At 41.4% G+C, this 10,697-nt stretch overlaps 1 protein-coding gene across 6 annotated transcripts in view; it reads left to right on the top strand.

The window, feature by feature from the left end:
- Elmod2 (ELMO domain containing 2) overlaps window positions 1-5,400 on the top strand; it is a 19,575-nt gene extending 14,175 nt beyond the window's left edge. For all 6 annotated transcript variants that reach the window (XM_052727957.1, XM_052727955.1, XM_052727960.1 and 3 more), the window contains 3 exons: window positions 855-923; window positions 1,555-1,688; window positions 2,030-5,400. In XM_052727957.1, the coding sequence (XP_052583917.1) occupies window positions 855-923; window positions 1,555-1,688; window positions 2,030-2,175 (349 nt within the window). In that variant the 3' untranslated portion in view covers window positions 2,176-5,400. The remainder of the gene's footprint in view (window positions 1-854; window positions 924-1,554; window positions 1,689-2,029) is intronic.
- The last annotated feature ends 5,297 nt before the right edge of the window (window positions 5,401-10,697 follow it).

Consider the following 10,697-nt stretch of genomic DNA (forward strand, 5'->3'; position numbering starts at 1 on the left):
TGGTGTGAGTGTGGGAGTGAGGGCTGTTGTTGTGAGTGTGGGAGTGAGGGCTGGTGTGAGTGTGGGAGTGAGGGCTGTTGTTGTGAGTGTGGGAGTGAGGGCTGGTGTGAGTGTGGGAGTGAGGGCTGGTGTGAGTGTGGGAGTGAGGGCTGGTGTGAGTGTGGGAGTGAGGGCTGTTGTTGTGAGTGTGGGAGTGAGGGCTGGTGTGAGTGTGAGAGTGAGGGCTGTTGTTGTGAGTGTGGGAGTGAGGGCTGGTGTGAGTGTGGGAGTGAGGGCTGGTGTGAGTGTGGGAGTGAGGGCTGGTGTGAGTGTGGGAGTGAGGGCTGGTGTGAGTGTGGGAGTGAGGGCTGGTGTGAGTGTGGGAGTGAGGGCTGGTGTGAGTGTGGGAGTGAGGGCTGTTGTTGTGAGTGTGGGAGTGAGGGCTGGTGTGAGTGTGGGAGTGAGGGCTGGTGTGAGTGTGGGAGTGAGGGCTGGTGTTGTGAGTGTGGGAGTGAGGGCTGGTGTTGTGAGTGTGGGAGTGAGGGCTGGTGTGAGTGTGGGAGTGAGGGCTGGTGTTGTGAGTGTGGGAGTGAGGGCTGGTGTTGTGAGTGTGGGAGTGAGGGCTGTTGTTGTGAGTGTGGGAGTGAGGGCTGGTGTGAGTGTGGGAGTGAGGGCTGGTGTGAGTGTGGGAGTGAGGGCTGGCGTTGTGAGTGTGGGAGTGAGGGCTGGCGTTGTGAGTGTGGGAGTGAGGGCTGGTGTTGTGAGTGTGGGAGTGAGGGCTGGTGTTGTGAGTGTGGGAGTTGCTTGCACTGAAGGTTTTATGTTACTTGTGATTGGAGCATTTTCATTTCCTCATTTTCCTTGAACTTGTTTAGGTATTTCAGTGAAAAGTACACCAGTGAGGCCCACCAGATTCTTTCCCGTTCTAATCATCCCAAATTAGGGTAAGCTGGACAAACGTTAAAAAAGCTAGACTCTTGCAATAAAAATGACTATATAAATCTTAAAATGATGTTATTTTAATAAGTGATAACTATAAAATGATATTATTAACTATTTTAAAGAAAAATCATAAATGTTCTATGTATTCCAGTAAATTTTATCATATGATATAGTTTATAAAACAAAGATGGAAGGGCCCATAATTTTTTCAAAAACTATTTCAGAGTAGGAGTAGAAACTAATTGAAATAGGAAAATCAGAGTCAGCTTTGAAAATGGTAAAGGAAATGTAAATTGAGGCCTTGTTATTAGCTTTATATTGCTTTATATGTAATAATCAGAACAGTGAAGCTTGGTGAGCGAAATTAGACTTCTCTCTCTGGGTTTTTTTTTAGTTGTTATATGGTAGAAACTTTTATTTTTACTTCTTAGCTTCTATTCAGAAATTAACAACCTTCAAAAAACAAATGCTTTGGATCTTTCTGACTGTCTAAATATAGAGAGATTATGGCAAAGTGCGTCCTGCGTTAGGCCAGCGGCGAATCCATTGGAGTGAATTAGTAAGTTACTTATGCACTGTACACTTGTTGCGGGCCGTCGGCTAGCTGTGTAACTGGTGATGTTTCTGACGTAGGTACTCTTATGCAATAGTTGGGATCAACCTCACAGAGATGGCTTATAGCTTACTCAAGAGCGAAGCCTTGAAGCTTCATCTCTACAACTTCGTTCCTGGGATACCAACAATGGAGCACTTCCACCAGTTTTACTGTGAGTATTAGAAGGAGTCAGTACCAGAGCATGGTTAACTCCCAACAAGGCAGGATGTATAGTTTTTAGCCTAATGCCTCTGAAGTACAGAGTGTATGCTCATCCTTCTATTGTTTAAGATCTATGAAATCCAGGGAAGTAATGGGAGATGGATCTCTTAGTGCGTTTTGTGCTTTACTTTCTATATTTGAGCGAAGGTTGTCTGTCAGGCTTGCCAGCCCAGCAGCCTTACCCACTGAGCCAACTCCCTGGCAAGGTGGATGTATACTTTCTGAAGATGAGATGCTCTAAATATAATTTTATTCCTGTGGACATTGTGTTTGTGTGGTTTTTAATTGCAGGTTACCTTGTCTGTGAATTTGACAAGTTTTGGCTTGAAGAAGAACCAGAAAGCATTATGTACTTCAACTTGTACAGAGAGAAGTTTCATGAGAAGATTAAAGGACTCTTAATGGATTACAATGCTGTACTCACTTTGAAAACATGAAACATCATAGTGTCTTCTCTTTCTACCATGTTTTGCACATACAGCAGAATTTATATGTTATAGAAATTATCTAATCAACTACACTCTTATATATAATTTCCTACAAAATACTTGAGAACTCTATTTAAGAAAGCTAGTGGACAATCAGTGTATGTTTACAGTTGTTTATACACTGTTCTCCACAGGTTCTGCACCCTTCCAAAGAGCCCTTCTGGAGTCACATAAACTACAGTTTGGAACTTGGGACTTAACCTGTTAGTTTAAAAGTGTAAATCAGGTATATTTATATTTAGCCAGTTGATTAAAATGTGCACGAACCTCATTTTTAGGTGTTGTAGCTCTCAAGCTGATATCTCTCAAAATTTCAGAACTCTCCAAGATTATTGTTCAGTCTGGAAATGGGTTTTGAGTGTGCTCCTCTTTTTTATTTCTAGACAGACAGGCACCAGGTGAGCCATAAGGCTTTCTTTGAGTCTCAGCACTTGTCAGGATGTCCTTTCCTTAGAGTGGGGGGAGCATGGCTCTGTCAGAGGGTGAAGAATCATGGCTTCGGTCTTGATTTCTCTGATGACTGACCATAACAGGAAATGAGAGAATGCAGTGTGGGAGACTAGCTTTTCATTTATGAATGACACTCTTTAGAGGTCTTATTTCAAGGTTTCTAAGCATTTACTCTTGCTCAGTATAGAGAACCTTCTTCACAGCTGTGAGGCCCTCTCTCTGTGTGTTATTAAGGTGGTGCATCTACTCAGAAAATCCGGACTTTGGAAACATGGTTTCTTTTAAGATAAAACTGTCTTTGAAACTTACACAGGAAGAAAACTTAGAGCTTTCTCGAAATGTCTGTTCTCCATCATTGGTGTGTTTGGCTTGCTGTTCACTTTTGCTTGTCCTTGCCTTGACTCTGGTGTTTCTGGGTAATGTTCTAGGGACCTGGTTAACAGGCTGTGGGTGCCGTAGCCTGGACTATGACTGTGCATTTGTATAGCTTTATTCCCCCCAATCTCAGGAGGGCAACAAGTACTGTTGAGGATCATACGTGATGAGGTTTCCTCTTGGCAAGTTCTAGAGATTTGTTCTCAGAGCAAAGTTAAAAGAGTCTAAAGTTAGGAAAGATTATTGGCTTGTGAGACAGTTTTATGTCCTGTGGAAACCGGTTCACAATATAATAATTTAATCTCAAACATGGTGATATTTTGCACATCTTTTAATATCAGGTATCTAAAGACTAGCTCATGTGATAGAGGAAGATTTGGTATTTTCCAACAGTTTGTTCGTGTCTTTTGATAAGTTCCTATCTTCATGCTGGTCGAAGAGAGAACGGTACAGATGTCCCATGGGAAAGCCACAGCTGTAGTGTTGTGTAGCACGTGCATTACAATACATGTGTTAAAATTGTTTTTCCTTATGGAAGATGAAACTTTTTCTAAAAGTAGGTTTGTTTTATAATACTAGAAAGGATTTAGCTTTTCAGTATTATAGGAACTTAATAATTGATTTCTTATAGGGGACTTTCTCAACCCTGGTAATATATTCATTTCACTTTTGAAAAATCTTTTGTTGTCCAGGTTTTATGATATATTGTAACAAAACCCTAACAAGGAGCATATGTTCACCATTATCGTTCATTGTATTGTAGTATTAACTTTTCCATGGAAAGCAGTTGTGTAAGTCTTTAACTTTTGCACTAAAAATACTTACCATTTATTTTAATTTTTCAGCAGCTTAGATCTTGAACTGATTGAACTCCTTATCAGCCTACTTAATAAAAAGAGTACTTGAAGTATGAAGGAGGACATTTTTAAGTAATAAAGCATTTCCCAGCAGAAAACCTCTGTGATATTAAGGACATGCCGTAGTTCAGTTAATGTCACAGTCTTAATTCTCCTTTGTCTGTACGTTACAGATATTGTTTGTTTTTTACTGAAATTATTATTAACCATTTCAGATATTTACATAGGGAACTGATCTATAAGCCAATGACAGCTTCAGAGTTCTAGAATTTGACTGTCACTGGGTGTACATGAGACTGTGACACGAACCCTCTGGCTGACGGTTTAGGCATATGCAGGGAGGAAGACACAGTTTCAAAGGTGTCAGGATTATGTAGTTTGAAAACACATGGGTAGATCTTTATGTGTCTAGAACTAGGAAATGACAGTGCAGCAATTGATGGTCACAGCATCAAAGTAGCAGGAAAGTTATGTTAGTTTTAGTGAAACAAATCAATGTGGAAATGAATTTTCGTATGTGCGAGGTTGAAGAGACTTTACCAGTGACAAGAGTAGCATAAAAATATAACTGCAACATTTCCAGTTCAAATGCTTTCAAAGACAATCTTTTTAAAAATGGGAGACACCGGGTGTCACTGAATCCAGACCAGCCTCTTTGTAAATAAATGTAACAGTACAACTAGGTATAAAAATGAATTTCAACTGCACCATTTACAGTTCAGAAATCAGAATCTTTCTTGATAATCCCTACGCTGTTTTTTTTTTCTTTCTATTTTAGTGGCTACTTGGATTTGTATGTATTTTTCTATGAAAATGTGTGCACTCATGACTCTTCCTTCAGTGTTGGCCACCATTCATGCCGTTCTGTCCATTGAGAATATTCAATGAAAGGACTTTGATTAAAAGCTTTGCTCAAAGGGAAAAACCACATTACGTGAGTGTGAAAAGCACCTGCTCGTCTCTGTAGGGAGGGTGTCATGGCACTGAAGAGAGAGGTGTGCCTGGAGGGTGATAACCTTGAGTCTTGTGACCGTGACTGAGCACCAGCAGCTGGGTCCTCAGGACAGATGCTCTATTCTCATCCATGAAGAATCCCGTGGCTGATGAGGCTTTGTGTCACGTTCATGTGTGGAGTCTCCACACAAGCAGCTTTTAAATGGAGATGAGTGGGCTTGTTCATGTGTGAGAAATATCATACCTTGTGGTTTTGGTGTTTTCTGCCTCCAGTTTTTGTTGAGAAAAAAAGTTTCAAATGTAGTGTAGGGAGTACCCAACAACCACATTAACTTTGGTAGGGTAGGTCTATGTTTTTATTAAAGTACTGACAAATATTTAAGCAGTAGTGTTCCCTGGAGGGAAAGTACTGGCTGGCAACTTAAATTTTTGTCTATTTTGCATCAAGCATTTGAGTTTCAAGTAAAAGCAATAGTGTGAGATGTATTGTCCTTTTGTTTGTGATGTTAAGTGAGAAAATAAAAACAGCTGAAACTGTTGTAAGCCTTTCTGTGGATGTTTGGACTGCCTTTGTGTCCCTCCCCTGTTTAAGTCATTTGAGTTCATGAAACAACGCTTTCTTATTTAAATTACAGGTAAGTTGTAACTCATAGATCTGTGACTTTTAACTCACTTTGTAAGTATATAAGATGTTGCTGAGGAGAGTAAGTGGTTATGAGACTAAAAATCTGCTTTATTTTACAAGAAGCCACCATTCCCCTCCCCCACCTAGTTTTCGCCATGGGCGGAAGTGAGCCATCCTGCACATTTTCTGTACAGTGTTTCTTGGTTCTGTTTATCTATCAAGACTCAATTTTTATAACTGCATGGCACTGTAGGATGTAGTTTTGTATTTTATTTTGAAATAACCAACTCTGTAGAATAGTCTGGATAAAGCTGCAGCAGCCCTCATAAGTTCCTCTGCCTGTAAATGCTTCTAGCAAGATGGAAAGGGTGAAAATTGAAGACACCTCAAGGTTTTCATAGAGAAGAACAAAATAAGTGAAAATAGAGAAAAAAAAACTGTTAAAAATAGCAATGTGAACAGTGGATAGATTATCGGCATGTTATAGAATTGATGTCAGTAGCTGGGTCTGGCTCAGGTGTACCCACAAGCACACACAACACAAAATGCAATGAGTTTTTTTTTAAGTCATTAAGCAAATGCATTAATAGTGATCATCATTTTATAAAACATAAAAGTGTGATAACCTGTACAACAGGGACCAAATGAAAAGCATTGCTTCTATCACAATTTTGTAAGCCAGCTAATGTCACAGCAGTGTTGTCTAGCCATCAACTACAAAACAAAGCTACTTGGTGGTACATCAAATACATTTACTCATATGCCAGTAGGCTAGCTCATCAGCGAGGATGGTTTTAGGATTCTTGCCTTAAGTCCAGGGCTGCCAATTTTTGAACAGTTTTGGTTCCAGTTCTGGAACTAATCTGAGGCGTATCCTTACAGTGATTTCAGGTGCACAATAGCAAGCTCAATTGCTCAAACATTCCAGCCTCTCACAGTGTGTGCCCCTGGGCACAGCAAACCATGTGACCAAGCCTAGTGTGGATACAGAGGGAAGTGTCCTCTGCTGTCAATGGGGACCCGTGGAAATGTGCTGTGTGCCACTAGAGACAGTGTAGAGGAACAAATGATAGAAAGTAACAAGGTACTGCTCAGAAGTATACAAATGTGCAAAGAAAAAAATTTAAGATTTATTTCTTTATGTATATGAGAGCTCTATCTGCATGTATACCTTTATGCCAAAAGAGGGCATCAGATGCCACTATAAATGGTTGTGAGCCACCATGTGGTTGCTGGGAATTGAACTAAGGACCTCTGGAAGAACAGCTGGGCCATCTCTCCAGCCACAAAGAAAAAACAATTTTTAAAGAATTGCTGTATAAACTATAAAGAGTTGGCAAAGTTACTAATAAAATCAGTATGAAAACCAGGCATGGTGGCTTACCTGTGTACTCCAGAGTACTTGGAAAGCTCTGAGAGTTTGAGGCCTACTGGGACTACAGAGTAAGGCTCTACCTCAAAAAACAAGCAAGCAAAAAAGCCAAAACAAAGAAACTGATCAAAGTCAGAAAGTGAAGTCAACGGCACATTCCATAGCCTTAGAGGACAGTGTACTGCACATTTCAAAGAAGATGCAAAGGAGATTTGAATGTTCTCACCACAAAGAATAAGTAAGGAGCTATAGGTGTTTATATACTTGTATATACACCTTGGTGTGAACATTACACAGTGAAATGTGTATTAAAAATTACACAGTACCCCATATATCTATACAATTTTTGTGCCAATTTTAAAAATTGTGTATGTAACAGTTAAATCTGTTAGACTGTCAAGCATGCGAATAGAACAAGAGCAAAAAAATGCAGAAATGACTCTTAAATAGATTTCAAAAATTATATTTTAATATGCCATCCAAACGCACCTAGAAAATCTTTAAAAATGTCTACAGTATCTAAAAATACCCAGTGCTGTGCAGACTAGCCTTGGGTCAATTGAACATAAGGTAGGTCAGCTGGGAAGAAAGAATCCTAACTGAGAAAATGCTGCCATAGGATTGGCCTGTAGATGAGCCTGAAAGCCATTTTCTTGGTAGATGATTGATGTGGGAGGGCCCAGCTCATTGTGGGTGATGTCACCCCCGGACAGGTGGGTATAAGAACAAAATGAGAAAGTCAGGATGATCAAGCCGGTAAAGAGCACTCCTCAGTGCTGTCTCTTCCACTTCCAGCCTCCAGGTTCCCGCCTTGACTTTCCTCAGTGATGTAGTTACCAGTAAGTGTAAGATGAAATAAACCCTTTCCTCCTCAAGTTTCTTTTGTTCATAGTGTTTATTAAAGTAATAGAAATCCTAAGACAAGCACCTAAGAATAAATACACCAAATGTGGTATATTTATCATTACATCCTGTATGTATTACACCCTGATGAGGAGACATGCCATGCTACATTAAAAACAAAACTGGAGATACATACCATATTCAGGGATTGGAAAATACTTTCTCTTCGTATTGATCTTACAGATTGAATGCAATCTATAAATTCAAGCAGTTTTTTTTCTCCTTCGTGGTCTGTATTCAGAGGGACACCCTTGCCTCCACTGCTGGAGTCTTTTTATGTCAATAACTCCGCAGGGCATTGCCCACTCCTGGTGGACTGTTGGGGTGCTCATGGGCAAGCCAGCCATGCAGACAGGTTTCTATTTGTGCTATGTCACTTCTGTTTAGCCATCGACACAGAGAGCTCTAGAGGGAAACTGAGGACAAGTGGTGGGAAAATATAATCCACACTTGGCTGCAGCAAAGAGGTGTTTTATGAAACAACAGCCTGATCTGTCACTGGGAAAGGCCTGACTCGCTAAGCTGTCCTACACAAATGCGTGCACATGTGTACCAGAGCATGTGTATCAAATGGAAATAGCCTCCAAGGATGAGCAAATGAGTTTGTTACATTAAATGATAGAAGCGAATTCAAAGAAGTGGAGAAGTCAGGGATTTGACGATGAGACCGCATTCTCTGGGACCTGCAGAGGGACACACCTCAATGAATGCATTTGAGATCTCTCTCTTTAGAACCATCAGATTTTGTATTGTTCGAAGCCACTTAATTCGTGATAATCTGTCATAGCTGAAGCAGGAAATGAGTACCTATGTCATAAGAATTCATATAGCCTGAAAAGAAGGCTCAGATGCCTATCAAACAGAGGAAATCAGGTCTGATAATTTCTACAATAAACTGCTGGGTACTGCTGATCATCTATGAACTGCAGCTACGAGAAACTGCGTGAGTAGCCCTAAATCTACAATATCAACCAAAAGATTCTACACACCCAACAAATGGCTTAATCGACATAAAACCTCCCAGATGCCGGGCGGTGGTGGCGCACGCCTTTAATCCCAGCACTCGGGAGGCAGAGGCAGGTGGATCTCTGTGAGTTCGAGGCCAGCCTGGTCTCCAAAGCGAGTTCCAGGAAAGGCGCCAAGCTACACAGAGAAACCCTGTCTCGAAAAAACAAAAAACAAAAAACAAAACAAAAAAAATAACCTCTCAGATAAGACAAGTGGAGGGTAAATGCCTGCATTGTGAACCTACATTTTAAAAAAGACTGACCGTTAGCCACAGAGGTAAAGTCCCAGGATGAAAGTGGATCTGGGTACTTGAGACTGTCTCTTGAGCCTTCCTGTGGCTGTTTGCTCACTTTGTGATAATTGAAGTCATTCGCTTGTTTTATGTGCTTTTTTGTATACATGTTATATTCTCTACTAAATATATTATTCCCTATATATTTTACTATATAAAAATATCCTACTAAAAAAAAATAAAATAAATCCTACTAAAACTTGAAGAGAAAAGCAAGCTAATGTGATTCGTAAGCAGGGGAGTTGCCGCCTTTACCTCGTTACACAGTGAAGGCTCGGATGACAACCATTGCCATCTGTGTGAACAAAAAGTCACTGGCTGCGACCCTCCCCCCTCCTGAAGGGGCTCTTCCCAGATGAGGCTGCTAACCATGGCATTCAGTGAGCTGCCAGGAGCCACTGTCACCAATTTACTTCTGTCTTTGGATGTGAATGCAGGACCTATGCTTGTTTTACCTCTCTGTACACAATGTCAGACACATTTTCTAATGACTTCTGTGTCCCAGGGTTTAGAACCTTAATTCCCTTCATTTGTTACTGCCTTCGGGGGAAGCAGGACACAGGCAAAGAAATGAAACTCTGTGCTTTCTCCCTTATGCTTGAAACATGATATGCTAAGGTTTTTGGATTCCTTCAGAAGCCAACCTTAGCAAAGGCTTTGCATCCCATGCAAGGTGATCCCAGGTGACACTGGCCAGGCCCTGGAGACTGAGAGGGAGCCAGCCGATCATGCAGAAAGGATCTTCGTTTTAAGCAGGATGCCACTGTATGCAGCTTGAGTTTGATCTGTCAGTGGCATTTTACTGGAAGGTTTACAGAAATGAGAAAATGATGTATCATCTCAGTCCCTCACTGCTCAAAGCTCTGCACCCAGATCTCAGGTGCCGCCCACAGGTGGGCAATGATGACTCTAGATGAGAAGACCCTGAAGAAGAGAGGTGCTCCCAGAACTGTAGGAAGTCATAGTAAGAGCTGCTGGACGGTATGTCTGGAAAAGACACTGAAAACACCCACCACAAAATTCTCCTGCAGGTGACAAATGAGGAATGGAGGTGATGGGCTTTAGGTGTGGTTATTTCTCTAGTTCCGTGTGCTAGTGGAGCCATCCCCGGCACGCACTGTTGAGACGGCAGAACATGAAAGGTGTGAGGCCTGGGGAGGTAACAGGTCCTGGGGTATTCCCCACTTACAAACAGATCAATGCTGGTTCGGAAGAACAGGTCATGCCTCTCTGGAGTGACTTCCCTGAAGGTGGGTTACTATAAAAAGAACAAATGTGTCCTTTCCCTGAGACAGATAGAGGAAACTCAGCTCTCCCTGGGGCCCTGGGCAGATGTTAAATGTTAAAATCACTATTAGTGTCAATATTAAGGTCTTTAAATCTTTTCCCTGAGCATACCATCTGGTGTTGATTTTCCTGTAAGTAAGCAACGATGCTAACTGGCCAGTAAGCACCTTTTGGACTCCCTTGCTTTCCTAGCTGTTTTCAGTGAGAGGACTGTCCGTCAAACATAGCTGGATTACCCTTCTGTCAATATTAGATGCTTTGAAAACCCCATGAAGGCCTTGTCAAAACTACCCAAAGAAAGGCACTGATTGCCCCAGTTCCCGGAGGCACAGACTTTTGGCTATCACA

The sequence above is a fragment of the Peromyscus californicus genome, unplaced genomic scaffold (assembly GCF_007827085.1).
Source record: "Peromyscus californicus insignis strain IS unplaced genomic scaffold, ASM782708v3 Scaffold_8__1_contigs__length_139910024, whole genome shotgun sequence".
NCBI classification, from domain to species: Eukaryota; Metazoa; Chordata; class Mammalia; order Rodentia; family Cricetidae; genus Peromyscus; species Peromyscus californicus.